This window comes from Herpailurus yagouaroundi, unplaced genomic scaffold, assembly GCF_014898765.1.
Source record: "Herpailurus yagouaroundi ecotype Mexico unplaced genomic scaffold, PumYag 201, whole genome shotgun sequence".
Classification (NCBI taxonomy): Eukaryota; Metazoa; Chordata; class Mammalia; order Carnivora; family Felidae; genus Herpailurus; species Herpailurus yagouaroundi.
In genome coordinates, this window is record NW_024412432.1 from 3,343,605 (window position 1) to 3,364,187 (window position 20,583).

At 48.6% G+C, this 20,583-nt stretch overlaps 1 protein-coding gene across 6 annotated transcripts in view; it reads right to left on the reverse strand.

Annotated features, from left to right (window-relative positions):
- The window catches only part of DAPK1 (death associated protein kinase 1), a 186,263-nt gene that overhangs the window by 15,967 nt on the left and 149,713 nt on the right, over positions 1 to 20,583 (reverse strand). For all 6 annotated transcript variants that reach the window (XM_040450258.1, XM_040450255.1, XM_040450259.1 and 3 more), the window contains 2 exons: positions 16,524 to 16,601; positions 4,014 to 4,236 (listed from right to left, as the gene is read on the reverse strand). In XM_040450258.1, coding sequence (XP_040306192.1) covers positions 4,014 to 4,236; positions 16,524 to 16,601 — 301 coding nt within the window. The remainder of the gene's footprint in view (positions 1 to 4,013; positions 4,237 to 16,523; positions 16,602 to 20,583) is intronic.

Genomic DNA, 20,583 nt, shown 5'->3' on the forward strand with positions numbered 1-20,583 from the left:
AGATACTTCCCAAATAACACATCCAGATGGCTCACGAACACATGAAAGATGCTCAACATTACCCATCATCAGGGAAATACAAATCACCACAATGAGATACCACCTCACACCTGTCAGAATGGCTAACATGAACAACACAGGAAACAACAGGTGTTGGCGAGGATGCAGAGAAAGGGGAACACTTTTGCCCTGTTGCTGGGAATGCAAACTTGTGCAGCCACTCTGGAAAATGGTATGGAGGTTCCTCAAAAAATTAAAAATAGAATTACCTCATGACCCACCAATTGCATTACTAGGTATTTATCCAAAGGATTTAAAAATGCTGATTTGAAGGGGCACATGTACCCCAATGTTTACAGCAGCACTATCAACAACAGCCAAATTATGGAAACAGCCCAAATGTCCATCAACTGACGAATGGATAAAGAAGATGTGGTTTATATATACAATGGAATACTACTTGGCGATGACAAAGAATGAAGTCTTGCAATTTGCAACTATGTGAATAGAACTACAGTGTATTATGCTCAGCAAAATAAGTCAAAAAGAGAAAGACAAATATATGATTTCCCTCATATGTGGAATTTAAGAAACAAAACAAATGAGCATAGGGGAAAGGAAGAAAAAATAAAATAAGAAGAACAAAGAAGGAAGCAAACCCTGAGAGTTTGTTCTTTGTAAAAATTTTTTTATGTTTATTCATTTTTGAAAGACAGACACAGAGTACAAGCAGGGGTGGGGCAGAGAGAGAGGGGGACACAGAATCTGAAGCAGGCTCCAGGCTCTGAGCTGTCAGCACAGAGCCCGATGCGGGGCTCGAACCCAGAAACTGTGAGATCATGACCTGAGCCGAAGTCAGATGTCAACTGACTGAGCCACCCAGGCGCCCCTGGAGTTTGTTCTTAAACTGGGGATTATGGAGGGGTGGTGGGTGGGGGGATGGACTAAATGGGGGATGGGCTTTAAGGAGGACACTTGTTGGGATGAGCAGTGAGTGTTACACGTAAGTGATGAAATCACTAAGTTCTACTCCTGGAACCAATACTACACAGTATGTTAAGTAGCTTGAATCTAATTTAAAAAGGAAATGAAAAAGACACTTCTTCCCACTTGTTCTTCTCTGGGGACAGCAGGCAGCAGCCCCTGCAGGGTGGCTCCTGGACACTCGCTCCCCCTCTGCTCTGGGTCATCTCCTTCCTCCTGCAGCCCCACATGCCACAGCTGTGATACTCAGCTGGCCACAGAGCGAGTGTATGTGTGGTGGCCAGACCACGCAGCGTGGGGTAGGGACCAAGTGACTGAGTGCCTGCAGACAGGGGTGGCAGACATGTCACCTGGTCTTGGCTTTCTGGCTGGTGTCAGCCCCCAACCTCCAGCATGTTCAGGAGATGACCTCGGAAAGGGCCAAGTTGCTAACGCGAACCAGCTCCCTGCTGTCTGCGAGATATGAATGCACTCCATATAAATGGAACATTTATATCCGATATCGGGGATGTGAATCAGTGTACCCAGAGCTTCCAATTTTCTACAAAGAGCCCCGTATCCAAATTTCTTGGTGAATGAGTTCTGAATGTCAGCAGTAAATCCAATTTTCCTCCTCCCCGTCTCTTGTATCACATATAGCTGGCTTTCAGCCTCTGCTTTAGACACACGTTATGTCTCTGAGGCCCAGGTTACTTCTCTTTAAAGTAGGTTCATGAGAATCCAGTGAGATGACATATGTGCAGCACCTGAACCCAGGTCAGCACAGAGGAGGTCAACCACAGGCCGCTCTCCACTCTTTCTTGCTTCTAGGTTTTACTGTGGTCTCCCCAAGGGGCAGCCACTTTGCCAGCTGGATCTCCTTGTGGTGTTCCCTTGGCCTGCTCTTGTGTCTTTCCAGCATCTGCCACTTTCTTCACTCTTGCGAATCCCCAAGGGAACTTTCTTTCACACGAGTGACCAGGGAGAGCAGACCTGTGCCTCCTGAGAGAACAAAGCCGCCCGCTCCCAGGAGAAGGGACTACCACGTGATGGTCCCTCCCTTCAGCTGCTTCTGGTGGCAAAACCAGCATCGACGCCAGGGCACCAGGAGGATTCTAAAGAACTGAGTCACGTGGGACACAAGAGCGAGCAGTGATTACCTCCCAGCAGCCCTGTGGGGGGAGCCCGACCCCACTAACCTGTTATCTTGACAGAAATTTGAGGGTTCGGACTGGAGAGACAGCTCTGAACAATTCTAAACAGAGGAAGACCCTCTGTGTCTCTGCCGACTGCGGCCAAGTGGCTTCTCTGGTCCAGAGCAGACTTCGTCCTCCACAGAACCTTCTGTGACCAAGCCCCACGACCAAGTCTCCCTCAGCGCTGCCTGGAGGACGCTGCTATAACACCGTGACCCTGGCTGATAATGCAGCTTTCCTGAGGTGCGTTTTATCAAGGATCTACTTCCAGATTCTTCCAGATGTGGAAGATGAGTGGAGACGTTACTTCGGAGAGGTGAGGGATGCGCAGGAGATAGAATCTGTGGCTGGTTCAGTTCAGCTCATGGGCTTATAGGGCATAATCTTCATACCCAAAGAGGACTCACAGACATTGCAGATCCCAGGTCTAAATAGAGGTCTTTGTCTTTGTCTCTGTCCCTCCGCCTTTCCCTCTCTCACACACAGATACACACTCACAAACAAGGGCGTGGTTCACACACAGAGGCTGAACCTAATCATTAAATCTGGAAAACTACTGGCTTCAGACAAGGTGAAACCCATCTTACAAACTGAGCCCAAATTATGGGAGACAATGGGAAAATGTGTGTCTGAAATGCCCTTATACTCCAGACGGAGTTGTAAGCATCGTCCCTAAGCACTGGCTCGGGAGTCAGACACATCAAGAATGCCAGCTGTGTGACACCGGGCAGCCCATTTGACCCCTCAGGGCTTCAGTGAAATACCCTGCAGGCTGTCGTGTGGATCAAAGGAGGTGTCACACGTACCACATTTTGTCCAGTGCCTGGCACACACTCAGTGCTCAGAAAGCACAAGCAATAGGTGTGAGCGACACTGTAGTCATACTAATTATAAATCCATTGTGGTTATTATCTCAGCGCCTGCTTGTAACTCCACTGCTGTTCAGAGTAAAGAAGTTGAAAGGGCGTGTAAATCTCAGTCAACTGTCCCCCAGCCCTGACGAATGCTCCCCAGACACTCCTCCTCATGGACAGAGAGACTGCGTAGAAACAAAACGGTAAAACCGCTGTTTTCAATGTGGGGGGACTGATAAGACACCTTGTAACATCACGTGTAGAAACTGAATCCCTGCACAAAATGGAGAGTGAGGAAACTGTGAAGGGTTATATTCTTATCTTTGCAAAACGGGACTCCCCCAATCAGGCTGCGTGTGAGTGGATGGACCAACCGCAAAATCCTTAGGGAGCCTTTCGAAACCACCAACCTACTTGGAGTCGCACAGGGATGGAACCGAATTTTGTTGCTGTGTTCCTGAGTCACTGGGTGTGCCCAGCATTCCAAAAAGAAAGCCTAAGGGGGAGAACCCATCTTGGGGCCAATATTCGACGTGTACAATCTGGAAACTGTATTTGTTCATGTGACTTGTGTCTTCAAGGGCCGGGTACCCTGGTCTGTATTTTTACCCATGTAGCAGATATGTTTTATTCTGTCCCATTGCATTTAAAATACATTCACATAAACTGCACATAGCATACAATTTACCGCATTACCCATTTTAGAGTAGAACATGACACCATTCTGTGATCCGCGCATTTGCAGTCTGGATCTTTGTGTCAGTGACCATGACTTTGGTGAGGCCCTGTCCTTGCTATTACTGGGGCATCTGCACGAGCAGGCCAACACATGGCCCACAGCCGGGGCAGACTAACACCTAAAGCCACCAAGACAGTGAGATCTGGTCACCCCAGGCCAGGTAACCAACACAAAGCTAGCACTCCTCCTAGACCGTGACAGGAGACAAGCACAAAAGCAAGCACCTAGTGGAGAGGCAGGGGCAGGGGAGGAGGCGCCTACCTGCTGGTTTGGATGCCAGGGGTGAGGGCGGGAACCTGGCGGAGCTGGCGGAGGAAAGTCTGGGCCGGCGTCTTCTGAAGAAGCTTCTCAGCAGCCCACACTTGAGAGACTCCACCAGGGTGGTCTTCCCCGAGCCTGAGTGGCCGAACAGCTTCAGTTTGATTCTGGATTGGAGGTTCTGTGTGGGCCGCAGCTGCTGGATGAAGAGTCCTCGGTGCGTATCCTGCACACAGATGAAAAGGGGTGCATTAGCCACAGAGAAAGAGAAGGCTCTGAGCAAACAGCCAATGCCGACTCTTACAGTTAGGAACTCTCACCGTGTCCTTCCTCAGAGTTCTCTGGTGATGAGAAGGTTTAAGAGCTACTCGCTTGGGAACTTTTAAATATGCAATACAGTATTATGAATTGTGGTCCCATCCTGTACAGCACATCCTGGCATTTACTTATTTTACCCCTGGAAGTTTGTACCCTGGTCTGTGACGCTTACCTGTGTTGCAGACGTTTTATTCTGTCCCATGGTATCTATAAAAATGATTCATGTACAGTGCACATAACATATAATTGACCATTTCCGAGTGACCAAAGTTCTGAGGCTTTACTGCATGTACAATGTGTACAACCAGCACTGCATTGGGATCCAGAGCATTTCCACCCCCTGAGGAAGCTCCGTAGCTATAACCAGTCACCGCCTTTCCCTGCCTGGGCCCTGGCAACCACCGGTGAGCTCTCTGTCACCAGGGAGGTGCCCGTGTCCATGGCATTTTGGTGCACAAGAAATGGGGTGGAGTAACTCCTGTGAAGCCATCAATTTAAAGGGGAACCAGGGCCAGCCCATCAAGAGTGGCGAGGGACCTCTGCTCCTCTGTGTGGAGGGGCCCCGTTCCCTCATGACACCATGATGGCGCCAGATGCTGAGAAGGGGCATCAGGAAGTACATACATGATGCTGTGGTGGGGCCGGGGACCCCGTAACCTTCCCACTGTCCTCTCTCAGCCCTGCAGAGAGAAGCAGGATAATTCACACATTCACTCACTCGCTCATCAGCACACATTTATGGAGGCCCCCATGGGCTGAGCAAAGTGCAGGGAACAGGAAGGTGTAGACCCGACCCAGATCCGTGTCCTGGGGACACAGAGACACGTGAACACTGACACCAAAGACAACAAGAGCACTTTGATACGACAGTGTGGGCAGGTGTTCTGTGCACCCAGAGCGCCCACCCGGACACCTGCACAGTCAGGCACGGCTCTCGCCGCCCTGGCTCCATCCACCCTCACAGCCAGCCTGCTTTCCCACCCCCAGCCTGATCCTGGCCCCAGAACAGGGGCTTGTTGGAGTGTGGGGTGCAGGCTCAGGGTCCTTCCCCGACCCAGGATGGTCCCTCCGCTTTAACCTGTTAACTTCCATACATCCGGGGGACCGCTTTTACTGGGTTCTCTTCCGGAACGTTCCTCCCCAGGAGGCTCCAGCCCAGGTGGGGTTCTCCATCATGACCCCACTAGACTGTAGGGTGTGGTGGGATGATCTTCCGCCTCAACTGGGAGCCAACTTGAGGAGAAAGTCGTGTCCCCAGCACCTGGCAGGGAGGTGCTCAATAGAGGGGTGTGTAGAAATGACAGGACTCAGGGGGACCTGCAGGAGCCTCTCAGAGGGAACTGCCTGCTTTTAGTCTCCTGTGATCTCAGGCCTGGCAGACTCTGCTTCCAGCTCTCACCCCGGGAGGGGGGATGTCCTGCTGGCCTCTTCCCGCTGAGCCACGGTGGCTTCTTCCACGGACCACCCAGCAGGCTCACCTGTCAGACTCCACTCCTTCCCCATTTTCTCTGTGCGACCCTGACCTTCCTTCTCCACATGGCAACACTGCCTCCTAGTGGGCACGGTGGGAATGGGCGCTACGTTTTCAGTTCTTGATGTTGGGGGTGCTCGTGGAGGTGGGTGCTATGTGTCCACACACGTTTACACATGTCCTGGATGGTAACAACTCCCTGGGTCCACCTGAGCGCTGAGTGTCTGCTGAGCATTTATTTAAGAGAAAAACTTGCTTATGATTACATGACCTTAGGCTTAACTGCATGCCACATATGACCCAGCCTGTTTTGGAGAGTGTGTTATCTCAATAGTTGAGATTTCCAAGAATGCAAATGCTTAATAAATTGGTAAAAAAAAAAAAAAATATATATATATATATAACCCTTCACGAGCTCCTACCCTCACTTGTGAAAATCAGGTCGACAAGCTGCTACAGTGTCCGCGTGCCATCCCAGCACTCCAGGATGCACGGGTGTCTGCAGGCACTTCATAGTGACTGTGCACGGGTCCCCATACCTGCCAATTTCACTACAACCCTCATGCCCTGGGCCCCAGCATTTATACACTGCAACACATTATATTTCACTATAGATATTCCCTTTGATGTCTTTGGTATGTCACAGGGAGGCCATTCCATTCACATTTAACATAATCTGTGCAGGTACTTGTCACCCTGCCCAGTGCTCTGTAGAACTTGACGCTGTCCTTATTCTAGCTTCTCCCTTAGTTGCAAATTCCAAAAGGTTCAGATACAAAGCCCTGCAGGGGAGGGAAAGGGCTGGGGGACCCCTGAATTGTGACCCAAGTCAGTGCAGAGGCTGAAGACGTTCTGTTGTGACACAGTCACTCATCCCAGAGCTGCCCACCAGGCGGGAAGAGATAGGGCGCTCCCTGGATCTCTCCCTGATGCCATGTAGTGTTACAGATAAGCCCTTGACCCCAGAAGCAAATCTGCCTCCCAACCCTCTAATTTATGCTTCAAAGCCTGCCCTTTCCCCTTCCTTTCCAATCAGTCCCTGGCACTCCCTTCCCCTGCACAGGAAGCATCTAAACTGTAGTCACCATGTCCTGTGAGCATCACCATCCACTAGGAGTATCTCACCAAGTGGAATAGAACATTCTCCACCTATTTTGTAACACACAGCTTACTAACATATTGATTCTTTTGAGGACACCAGTGTCCTCTTCTCCTGTGACAGGGGAAAGGCAGAAAACCTGCTTCTGGCTGTAATCCAACCACCAGCTCCCAGGGACAGTGTGCAATTAGTTGGTTTGTGGCCCTTTTCTGCTTTGTGCACTTCTGATCTTGGCACCTTGACTTTGGCCATCACGTGCCCTGTGTGCCAGATTGAGGGTATGTGTGTCCCCTCTGCCTGAGTCCCTCAGGCCCTTGCAGTCTGAAGACCTAGAGGCTTGGTAACCATGGCACACTGCTGCAGCCCCAGCAAACTTCCAGAAGTTTCTTTGGCTTGCTCCAGGGCAGCTGAGGGAAGTCATGTATATGCTTTGCTCAGTGCTGCCCTCAAATGACTACAGTTCACTCCTTTAAATTCCATGCAGGGTATTGGGGGCTAGAAGCTGCAGGCAATGTGTTTGCTGCTTCCCCGGCCAGACCGAGAACAGAGGCAGGCAGGGATGAAAACTCTCGCTTGGTCTTAACTCTAGTCAAGGTTCTCTGTGTCTTGCCCTGTCCTTGGCCAAGTTAGCTTAGTTTTAGCAAGACTCCTGTTCGGTCAGTTTAGTAAAAATCCCACTCCTTCCTACGTGATGAAATTTCTCACCTCTCCCCTATATGTGACCACCTGGCCTGCTTTGGCAAGAATCCTGTTGAGTACGTCCCTACACACAGGCTCTGGGATGCCAGTGTGATAAGGTGAGCCATGCCTCACGTTTTCCTTCTAACCCCCAAGTCTGACCCAGGGACACTCAAATGCTCCCAATGACATTCCTTGTATACCCCACGCTGCTCCCCCATGATGCCCTTGCCAGGGGTTCTCCCTGCTTCCCCACCTGCTGGCTGTGCTGGGACTGACTCATCCACCCTTCACCTTCTCTTTGGAAAGAAGACAAGTTTGGAAAGAGCTCCCCATCAAGATGGACAGATGTGCCATAAGGCAAGAAAGCAAAATATGAGTCTTCTCCTTTCTAAGGAGACCCAACCTGGTCCTGCAGGATAATCCCTCCTCTTGCTCACTAAGAGCCTTGGAGAATCTAAACACAACCGATTTTGATGCAGAAGTACAACAGAAGATGCTGAAATCTCTCCCGGACTGCAGGTGGGTGGCGCATTTTCTCTTGTCACCAGTAGGCGGTGGCACAAAGACTGTTGGGGCCTAGAGCAGTGTCCCGGGGAAGGCAGCTGCCATCACCAGACAGGCGTGCTCTCCAAGGCTGACTGTGGTTCTGACGCAGAGAGGGCCTGAGGAAGACAGTGAGTTTGCCCCCCCTCCCCCTGCCCCACAGCTCTGAAGGTGGGAGAACACCGATTTCTTTGGAGGGAGCACACAAGTCCCTCTGTGGTCTCTACCTACCAGGAGATCCAAGGCCACCTGTGCCCTGGTGGCCACAAAGCCCCGCCTCATCAGACCTTCCTGCATTAACACCAAGGACTACCGTGTTTCCTAAATTCTGGCTTCTGCCTTGGAATATTCTCCTGTGGTTAGTGCAGAGGTGAGGGCTGGGGTGGCCATGGCGGTGAGCCTCTAGCAGGTGAGCCTGCCAGGCTTGGGGAGAGGTGGGGAAAGCAGCAGGGAACGTGAGGATCAGAATTCTGAACCAGTCCTGCCTTCCAGGTGGTCAGAAGGTGTATTTGTGTAAGTGGGAGGCACAACATGGACTATTTCCCCATTTGCTTTTGTTAACTTTACACTTTAAATATTTACCCAGGGATGGGCCCCCTCCATCTGCACTCCTGCCCATGGGTCACAGTGTAACTGAGCCTGGAAAACCCCATCCAAGTGCCATCATATCTCACCTGGCTTCCAAGACCACTTCCTACCTGGTCTCTGTCGGGGCGGTCAGAGGGCAATTCCCAAAATGAGAGTCAGATTTTGCTCCCACCTGCTGAACACAACTGGACCAAACCCAGTCTCCTGACCTAGGTTTGTAAAGCCGCCTACCTCTCTGATCAGTCACCATTCTCTCCCAGACCACCAAGCTCAAGTCCTGGTGCAGGCCCATCCCCCTCCTTTTTGTTTTCTAGGACACACCCACCCAGCTTTTTACTGCCCCAGGCCCTTTGCACTCACTTTTCTCTCTGCTTCCTCCCCACCACCTTCTCTGGTTGCCTTCCCTCTCCAATCTTTCATGTGTTGGTTTACATGTCACCAGCAGAGTGGGTGGAAAGTAACTCCCCTCCCTTCTCTAATTTCACCCTGTCTGAATCCCTGCACATACAGCAGGGGCAACGATCCTTCTATAAACGATCCTTCTATAGATATCCTTCTATATCCAGGTGGTCTCTCCTATGATTGTCATGTACGCAGAAACCGGCCATGGAGAGTAGAAAGTCAATGGGTGTGGCTGTGTTCCAATAAAGCTTTATTTACAAAAACAGGTGGTGGACCCACTTTGGCTGGGAGGCCATTGTTTGCCAACCCCTGACTTACCCCATCTGGTATTTTTCTTTATTCGTTTTTTGGCTGAGTTTTGCTTCTTTTGTTCACTGTGGTCTCTCCTGTGCCTAGAATAGTTCTTAGCATATCTAGACATTGTGAATATCTTTTAAATGAATATTATTTGGTAACTACATTGCTCTTTGATGCCCTGGGGAATCCTGGTTTCTAGCTAACTTTCTTCCTGCACCTTTACCCCTGGCAATTTAGCTCCGCTTTCCCATCAGCAAAGATAACTAAACATCAGCAGATTGACAGGGAAGACCATCTGAAATCTGGGAAAGCCAGATAAGAGCATAGGGACGGTGATGTGGCTTTCCCCACATGGCAGGATGCAATTAGACCCAGCAGGGAAGGAGCAGCAAGTCTTAATTATGCAAATGTAGTTTCCTTGTGCTGAATTTTAAATTCTGGGTAAATTCTACACTTTATCCTATTTTCCAAAATATTCCCAGGCACCTTTCTTCACTGTCTCATCTTAGGTATAAGAACAGCAACTATTTTAATGTCAGCTTATTAAAATCTAATTGGAAGGACAATCAAGCCCCCCAGTGTGAGGGCACTGAACACGCAGGTGGGAAGAGACACGTGTGGTGGGCTCTGCGGGGGGCACCAGAGGCTCCCGCACACGGCTGCCCCCCAATCACTTCGTGGTGAACTGGGTCACAGCACACCTCGCCCAGCTCAGGCCTGTCCTGGGTTCTTCCTTCCCCCACAAGCTCTGGCCTGGCCACCCCCACCCCCACGCCCACCCTGCCCAGATGCACTGGCTGCAAGGTCTCATCTCTCCAGGGTCAGCCCCCCTGAGCTGTCTCAGGACCCAAGTAGCCTCTCGCTGTGCTCTGGCCAGTCCTCTGCTGCCCCCTGCAGGTCAACAAGATGACTTAGGTTTTATTTCTGGAAGAGGAAGCCCCTGGCTTCCCCAGCAAACCTTTAAAAAATCTGTTCCTAGGCTTGTCAACTGATTAGCCGTGAATTCAAGGGGGCATTTCTGTTGCTAATTTGGTCCACTTGGAAACCTATTTCAAGGCCACCCCCCTGCTGTGCAGATACAGACTTATCCCCATGAATGTGTTTAGGATCCACAGGGAGGGGGGTCTTACAGAGGATGGTTCTCTCCCAGGGGTGTCAGGAAATGTGCAGTTTTTGATTTCACAATGAATGCGGGAGGGGCCAAGATGACTGGAGCTGCTTGGGGGTCCTCTTATCTTGTAAGGACAGGAAGTCCCACCACCCCAAACTGCCCACTGCACCCCGGTGAGAAAGACTGGGAACATCAAGAAGAAATGACATGGAAAGGAAATTGGTGACACGATGCTCCTATGTAGAGATTGCCCTCTTCCTTTCCCTTATCCGCGGATCCTGGTGTGATCACTCTCCTCCAGGAACCCGACTTATAACTGCAAATACATCTACTGTCTTGGCTTCTCTGTAGGTATCACCTGCTCCTCCTGACAACCTACCACAAGTCCTTGCTGACGTCTTCTCCAGGGTCACTCCTGTGACGCCTCAACCACTTTCAAGAACCAGATTCCGGGACCGGGCGTCCCCAATTCCAGGCAGTTAACTTATTTGAAAATATGTTTATTTTAAAAGACACGAGTGTGGTTAGAAATACGGGGCAGCCAACCTCTCCCTTTCTGCCTCATCAGGAAGCTGAGTCTAGAGCCTTCTGAGGGAATGACTGTGGCAAACAAATCATGCATCTCAGTGAACAGGGAGTCCAGGAGACTCCGCTGAGGGGAGCAGGCCATGGGGACCCCTGGAAGGAGATCGGGGCTCACCGCACAGCAGGTGAGCTCAACACGGGGAAAGACCCCCGTCCCGTGGCTGGTGAGGAGTTGGCACTGAAGCCCGAAGCCCACTGAAGGCCACAGGACATTCTTATTTCAGGACTGACTCTGGGTGCTGCACTGATGAGCGTGTGCGTAGCCTCACTGAGCCCCGCTTTCCTGCAGGAATGTCTCCATCTTTGGGATGTTGTAAAATCACAGCACCTGCCACACATGGACGGTTGAATGATGGCTGTTGTAACGCTGGCTCTCAAGGGGGCCCACTTGCCTTGCTGACACTCCCACATCTGCTCCTGGGTGCTCGGTCACAGGAGGGGCCACCACAGGGAAATCCTTATGTTTCCCCGGGACTCAGAGAGTGGTTTGCAGGCTACCAGCAACAAGAGCAAACACACGGTGCTTACTGTGTGCAGACACTGGTGTAAAGACAACATTTACGTCATCACCATACTGTCAGGCAGCTCTACAATTACCCCATTTGACAAACAGGAAACTGAAGCTAAGCAGCTTTCTATTTCCCGAGCCAGAAAACAGCAGTGTTGGGATTTGAACCCAGGCCATCTGACTCCTGAGTCTGTGCACCCAGCCATCACTTTATATTTTTGCTTCTCAAAGCAAACGGAGAGAGGAATCTTTCTGTGGACTCTGGGCACTAACAGGGATGATGTCCTTTGATCACAGGTATTAAAATGACTTTTTTTGCTCTGACCTCTCCTTAGAGAAAAATCCCAGGATAATGGCAAAATATCAGACACTGGAATATTCTCTCTCCCATCCGTCTTTTAAAAAGCTAGGCACCCTTCTCACTGCCACGTAGTACTCCATTGTGTATATAAACCACCATTTCTTTATTCATTCATCAGTTGATGGACATTTAGGCTCTTTCCATAATTTGGCTATTGTTGAGAGTGCTGCTATAAACATTGGGGTACAAGTGCCCCTATGCATCAGTACTCCTGATCAGTATCCCTTGGGTAAATTCCTAGCAGTGCTATTGCTGGGTCATAGGGTAGATCTATTTTTAATTTTTTTGAGGAAACTCCACACTGTTTTCCAGAGTGGCTGCACCAGTTTGCATTCCCACCAACAGTACAAGAGGGTTCCCGTTTCTCCACATCCTCACCAGCAACTATAGTCTCCTGATTTGTTCACTTTAGCCACTCTGACTGGCGTGAGGTGATATCTGAGTGTGGTTTTGATTTGTATTTCCCTGATAAGGAGTGACGTTGAGCATCTTTTCATGTGCCTGTTGGCCATCCGGATGTCTTCTTTAGAGAAGTGTCTATTCATGTTTTCTGCCCATTTGTTCACTGAGTTGTTTTTCGGGTGTGGAGTTGGAAATATGGCCCTTTGTAGCAACGTGGATGGAACTGGAGAGTGTCATGCTAAGTGAAATAAGCCATACAGAGAAAGACAAATACCATATGTTTTCACTCTTAGGTGGATCCTGAGAAACTTAACAGGAACCCATGGGGGAGAGGTAGGAAAAAAAAAAAGAGGTTAGAGTAGGAGAGAGCCAAAGCATAAGAGACTCTTAAAAACTGAGAACAAACTGAGGGTTGATGGGGGGTGGGAGGAAGGGGAGGGTGGGTGATGGGCACTGAGGAGGGCACCTGTTGGGATGAGCACTGGGTGTTGTATGGAAACCAATTTGACAATAAATTTCACATATTGAAAAAAAAAATAAAAAAAACAAAAAATAAAAATATATATGTAATAAATAAATAAATAAATAAAAAGCTGGGCACCAAAACACAAGGGCGCCAATTGGTGGGAGAAAATAAAGGAAATCCGAAACCGGGACAGTTCAAGAACGCACCTACTGTGATTTAAAGATTCTAGACTGGAAGACAGCCTACCGCCTCCCCTGGGCACACAGGTTGGCAGGATCACCATACGAGCTTCCCTGTATTTGTATTTCCAATCATAAAAGCAACGTAAGCACATGGCAGGAAATCTGGGATCAGATTAAGGGAGAAAATACTTTTAAGCCCCTCAGTCTGATCCCTCTCTGCTGTCACTGGAGAGCCTGTCCTTCATGTACTTCGGTCTGGGCTTTACTCACTGTTTCAGACCTGTCACCACAATAACTTCCGGCTTTGCACCCAGTGTGGCCATCCACTTTAAAACAAAAGAATGGGCCTTTCCTGTGTGTTAAACATGGCACAGCCCAAGGAAAAGCTGTGTCACCTTGTCCGAAGAGGATGTCTCCATGGGTGATCCACCAGCCAGGCGGGGATCATGGTTTGCCACTGATTTCTGCTTAAAAATGAGTGTCTGTCCCATCCCAGGGTCGCAGCTCTGCGAGAAGTCTCTGAGATGGTGAGCAGCACTCCAGGCCCAGAAAGATTCGCCAGAGGCTTCATTGTGAGGAACGCGGCCCACCGTGACCGCTGAGCCCTCTACATGCGGCAGGGACGTCACTAGAGCTCAGATTCGGGTGGTGGCACCCCGCATGGGTGAGAACCCTCCTCCGTGGAATGTGGGAAGCCTGAGAATCCCTGATCCGTGAGGTGTTCAGCCTAATGAATCCTTCCTCTCCACCAGTGGACTCTAAGAGAGATCTAACAATTCACAGTAAAACTGTGTCCTCATCAAGTGATTGGGAAGGCCAGATTTCAGGTCAGTTTCTTCTTGCTGTTGATGGATACTACAATGAGTGATCCACTTACAACCACCCTTCTCTTGTGACATGTCACCTATAAACATAGGCTCTGCACTCAAATGCAGGGCACCTTGCTGTAAAGTCCACCCAGAGTCAAAGGTTGCAAACACTGAGCCAATCTGGCCGGTTGTTGTGTTCCAGACTGTTCCATTCTTCCATGTGCTGATGGACACACTGCTTTACATTAAGGGAATTTGGAGATCAGGAGACTTTGTGGGCAAGTTCCTGGTTGGTCTGCTGATAGTGACTCCCAGGCTCCACCCCCTCTCTTTCTGCTTGTAAACAAAACACTTTCCCTTGTTTTTCTAGTCCAAATTCTCCTCCACAGTGAGACAGTGCATAGCAGTGCAGAGTGGGAGAAAACAATGTCTACATTTAACGCATGCATTTCCTGTAAGAACATGTGAGTAAGGCTAGGGGTGCCTGGGTGACTCAGTCAGTTGGGCCTCGGACTCTTCATTTCAGCTCAGGTCATGATCTCACGATCTGTGAGTTCAAGCCTCACGCTGGGCTCTGTGCTGACAATGTGGAGCCTGCTTGGGATTCGCTCTCTCCCCCTCTCTCTCTCTCTGCCCCGGCCCTGCTTGCATTCTCTCTCTCAAAAGAAATATATGAACAAAAAACATTTTTTAAAGATTTAAAAAAAAGAACATCTGAGTAAGGCTAAGGACATTTTTCCAGACTCCTCTTTCTGGAATTTCCAGAAGGAAGGGCACATTGAATCCCTGCAGTGGCCGGGGACATCTGTTTTCACGGGTCGTCTTCCTACTGCCTTTGCAGCCAGCTCACAGACTCCGAAGCACAAAGGTGTGAAGAAGAATGATCTCCCCCAGCTCAACTCCAAGGCCGGGAAGGAAATTACTGCACCCATGTCCTCTCCCCCACCCCACGGCCAGGACCCTGGGACCACTATGAAAATTCAGACTCTCAGTAGCTGTGGAGGGTAAGAGGTGATCATCCCTCCCAGGACACTTCCAATTTGTTTTTTTTTTAAATATATATTTATTTAAGAGAGAGAGACTGAGGAAAGGGCAGAGAGAGAGGGAGACACAATCCCAAGCAGGCTCCAAGCTGCCAGCTCAAAGCCTGATCAGGGCTTGATCCCATAAACTGTGAGATCATGAGCTGAGCCATAACCAAGAGTCAGTTGCTTAATCGACCAAGCCACCCAGGCGCCCCCTCACTTTCCAATTCATATGGCAGGACATCTATGGGATACCCCAAGCTTATTTTCGATAATCCCTTTCCACTGAGCACTTAAGTCAACTGAATTATTATTTATTTCTAGAAAGTCTGTCTTTGAAAAATTACTACATGATTATAGTCGGCCCTTGAATAACACAGGGATTAGGGGTGTTGGACCCCCACACAGTTGAAAATCTAGATATATTTTTGACACCCCCCCCCAAACTTAACTACTAATAACACTCTACTGTTGACGGGAAGTCTTACTGATAACATAAACAGGTGATTAACACATATTTTGTATGTTTATATGGACCATGGACTATATTCTTACAATAAAGTAAGTTAAAGAAAAGGAAATGTAAGTAAGAAAATCATAAGGAAGAGAAAATAGATTTACAGCACTGTACTGTCTTTAAAAAACGTGCATAGAGGTGGACTTTGCACGGTTCAAATCTGTATTATTCAAGGTCACCTATATTATAAGGAATTTGGAAAAAATACAGTAGTGTTTACAGAAGGAAATGTTAGTTACCAAAACACCACTGTTAATATTTTCTATGTATTTCTATGTATACAGGAGAGATTATAATGTGCATATGTATAATTTATCGTCTGCTTTGAAACCCTGCAACATCCTAAGCACTGAACTTTTGTTACTAAAACCTCTTCAGAAATATTTTAGTGTTCAAAATGGTTCTACCCTGTAGCTGTATAACAATTTACTAGACATTATTGTTGGTCATCTGTTTCCGATTTTTATTATTGTATCATATATAACTATATAACTATATATATATAGTTATACATATATATATATAAATATATATAGTTATACATATATATATATATGTATAACTATATATAACTGCAATGAAACTTGCATGCATAAAACACTTTTTCCTGCATTTCTTTCATTTCTTTAGGATAGAGTCTCAGACACAGAGTTCCTACCTTAAAGGGTGTGACTAATTCTGAGGACTCCTGATACACATTGTTATGATCTGGGCTGGAAAGACACACCTGCCATTTACTTCATTTTGTCCTGTGTCCTTAAACCTTAGAGCAACAGTGTTTCCTGGATCAGAGCGTATCATGTGATATCTGGGAGCTCAACACATTAAGAAGGAAAGAAGCAGTCAGCCTTCTCATTTCCTGTCTACTTTGTGGGGACGGTTATTACAGAGAGGGCGGGAGGAGGGAAACCAGGCCTAGCAACTGTAAAGAGATCAAATGATTTCCCAGTCCAAACACAGAAGAGGAAACTGATAGGTAGCTGATGCATTGACGCTAACTGTATGCAAACCACAGGACAGGGACAGACACCTTTCAAATAACCCGTGTGCCCAAAGCCTCATTTTGTTCATCTCATTCTTTACAAAGAAAAAGGCAGACCTTTTCATATAAAACAGAGACTTTCAGACCGATAAACAGCATTTCTCACCTTCCGGAGCCTTGCAAGCAGACCTGCTACGTGCTCGTGCTGTTCTGATTTAGCCAGCTCTTCTGCTGTCTTCCCATCCTGTTGGAGAAAAAGGATTAGTTTCTTTCCTTCGCACAAGAGCTGTTTGTTCCATACATTAGCTCTGCCTTCGGAGGCAGAAACAGGCGTAACAGGCGTCAGAAACAAAGAAGGTGGATAAACAGTGTGTCCTAGATTCTTTCTCTTCTGTAGAATCCTTATTTCACTGGGCTGCCCAGGAAAAGAAGAGGAGAATTAGGAAAAAATTGTGCACTGGTGCCTTGAAGTCCATCGGTGCGATGTTTCAGACCCACAAGCTTTCATCACACTTGGCACCTCGCTGGCGAGCAGATTACCCCAAATCCTGAACCCCTCTCCAATAAAGCAGACAATGAAGACTTTCACAGATGCCAAATTCTAGTTAGTGCTAGCTAATGACTTAAATTCCTTCCAAGAACAAACCTCAGCACTCATAGGATGCTAGTTACTGGTAATAACTGTGCATTTCAAAGAAAAGGCTTAGTTTTATGGACCATTTTGACCTAAAGAGTTTCAGTGAACATAAAAGAAGGACATCAGAGTCTGCAGCACCTTTCAATTAGAGAATTTTCATAGAGCTGCAGTTTCGTAGTGAGCAAATTCACTTCCATTTCTGTGCCATGAATAAGCACGACACCGGCTAACACGTACGGAGCACCTCCCGATATCATGCGCCTGGTCCAGCTCTCAGGGCTGTGCCTGCACTGACCCTCGGAGTCGCCTGGGAGAGGCAGGCATGGAGGCTGTTCACGTGCCCCCAAGGAGGAAATGGAGGCTTTGGGACTGTTCTGCTGCAGTTTTAAAGACATTACAAGTTCGAAAGTAGAAAATTGCAATTTCCATGCAAATACAAGCAGTATCTTTTCAACAAGAAGAGTTAGAAGCATCTCGGCCCCTCTCTCAACGTCTATCAGTAACCGCTAAAGTTCCATTCCCACGGAAGCTCACGGACGCCCGAATCTGATTCGCAGCACATCTTTGAATTTCTCAACTCGAGTCATAATCTGAGCCATGTGCGGGGTTTCATGAGACCAGCGTTTCTCAGCCTCAGCACTGTTGACGTCTGCGACCAGATCAATCTCTACTGTGTGGGCGGGGCTGTCCTGCGCATGCGGGATGTTTAGCGCATCTCTGGTTTCTGCATCAGATGCCAGCAGCATCGCCTTCCCAAACACGTGACAACCCAAAGTGTCTTCATGAGACAATATAGGGAAAGCAAAAGGGACTTAACTCCTATAAAGCCACTGGTCTAAGGCAAGGGTTAAATGTTTCCATAGGCTTAGAGACAAAAATCTCCTTCTGGAAGGGAGAACAAGGGAGAGATAAGAGCCATTAGGGAGTAAAAAGGTGGTCTGGGCAAAATTAGAAGTAGCAATTTAAAGCCTCCTTGCACAAGTATTTCTGTTTTCCAGGAGTTCTAAAGGAACGTTGAACATGGGGAAAGGCATCCTGTGATTGTCTTGTATCCACTAAAAAGTAACAACCACAAGATAATGACTGTGGGACTGAAGGATGCTTCCCCACTGCTTGCTCTCACCCTTTGGAAACGTGCCTTTATAAGCCTTGCATGCTGTCCCTTCTGGGAGCAACATTCCTCCTGCTTGTTGGCTCCCTCGTACACAGGCTATCTCTAATAAGTTCTGCCTGCCTACTTTCTCTCAAGTTTAGGGTTGAGACTCAAAAACCTGGTCTTGGGGGTCCAATAACAACATTCAGATATTGCCAAGCATTCCCTAGGTGGTGCGAGATGGCCCCGGTTGAGAACCACTGCCTTGGGCCGAAGCTGGAAGCTCACGTGGGTGCTCCGGGGAGGGAGTCTCCCACCCATCTCTCTCTCTCCCTTAAAGTCCCCAGGTGTCTCCAACGGACAGGTGAGGGCTTCTCATTTGCTTTGGGGTCAATTAGGGACCTTGTCGGACACCACAGCCCAACCAGGAATTCATGCCCAACTGCCCAGATCCTTACTGACATAAGAAAAGGCTTCAGGTTAGTGGTTCCCAAATCTGACCGCACACTGGAATCACTGGGGTCCTTAGCACCTCCTGGTGCCTGCACATGTCCACTCCCTCTGGACACTCTGCTTCCCTAGGTCTGGATGCCACCTGGACACTGCGGTTGTGAGTGCTCCCAGGTGATTCCATCGTGTGGCAAACTTTGGGAACCACTGTCCCCACTGGAAAAAACTGAGCCTTGACTGAAGTTGTGTGCCTTCTGGCCACAGCACTTCTCTCAGAGACCCCAGGTCTGCACATGACACAGGCAGAGGACCTTCACTGGCAAAAGTCAGTGTCCATCACAGAGCCTTTCAAACAACAGAAAAACCCCCATCAACCACATGTCCTACATTTATACAGCACTTCACAGTTTGCAAAATGCTTTGCCCTAAGAGACACTATTCAGGCTCCCAAAAGAAAAGCCTGTCAGTGTAGTAGAAAGAACTTTGGAGTCAGGTAGACCAGGTTGAAGTCCTGAATGTGTCCCTCACCAGCTACATGGCCAGTCACTCGGCCTCCTGGAAAATTCTTCATCCGTATGGCGGAAACAGACACCCTCACCACTTGAGCAGATTAGAGAAAACCAAATAGAAAGAACAGACTATCAGTCGTGGAAAAGGAAGCAGCAATAATTATTAATTAAAGAGCTGAGAATTCAGCCTTTCTCGGAGGGAATGGGGTAGGAGCTGGAAGTTTGCATTCTTGGCCTTGCTCTACCGTGGGCCCTTGCTGACTCCCACAAGCAATTCTAACCCTTAGTGTCTTCTTGGTTACAAACAGTGGTCTGGGAGGGCCTCATTGAGAAGGTGATGTTTTGAGTTGAAACCTGAAGGAGATGAGAGGGCAAGCCATTTGGATACCTGAAGAAAGTCCTGTGAAGAGGAGCAAGTGCAAAGGCCCTGAGGCAGCAGCATGGCTATCATGTTCGAAGAATTTCAAAGAAGCTCATATGACTCATGTGGTGCAGGGGGGTCAAAGGGAAGAGATGGAGCAAGAGATGGGTGTCAGGGAGGCAATGAGAGGGGCTGATATTTAAGGGAACCCCCAACATAAGGACTTCTAAATTGATGGGGGGTCTGAACAGAGAAGGGACATGTTCTGATTTATATTTGAATAGAGTCACACAAGCTGCTGCCTGAGAAACAGACTGGACGTGTGAGGGTAGAAGCAAGGAGATCAGTTAGGAGACCAGAACAAATAGCACATGATCATGGCCAAGGGTTCACAGCTTCATGGGGGACCAGCAGCCAATTCCAACAGAGCAAGAAAGGAGAGCAAATCACACCTGCCAGAGGGGGCTGGGAAAGAGGAGGCTGTCTGGGGCTCCAGCTTAATATCGAAAGATGAGAAGGAGTTAGTGTCCCAGAATCCTCCTGCCACTAATGTCATCTGCTACTATGTGCCTGGGTGCCTGCCACGAGGCATTAAAAGTCTCTTACTCTGGGGGCGCTTGGGTGGCTCAGTTGGTTAAGTGTCCAACTTCAGCTCAGGTCATGATCTTGTCGTTCCCAAGTTCAAGACCTGCATCAGGTTCTGTACTGACAGTTCAGAGCCTCAAGCCTGTTTCATATTCTGTGTCTCCCTCTCCCTCTCTGCCCCTCCTCTGCTCATGTTCTGTCTGTCTGTCTCTCTCAAAAATAATAAAATAAACACTAAAAAAGTCTCTTACTCTGAAAGAAGGAGCACATCATGTTACCTTATAGCAGGGAAGTGTGTGCACAGGCACCACATGCAGGGAAGGAGGGGGTGGAAACGCATGAGATTCCAGAGGGAAAAAAGAGCATGTGCCAATTCGATGAGGTGGGAGAGAGCGAGGGGATTCCCACGACCTGCAAAGAGCCCTGTTCTGCCAGGTCCAGCTGAGGGGGGACAGGGGTGAAGGGTGAGGCTGGGCAGTGGAGGTCGGAGTTCACTGGCTCTTTCCAGAACCATAGATGTGGCGATCCAGACCCAGATCTGAGGATGAGCTGGTCCTGGGGGAAGCACAGAGGTCCTTAACCAGACAGAGG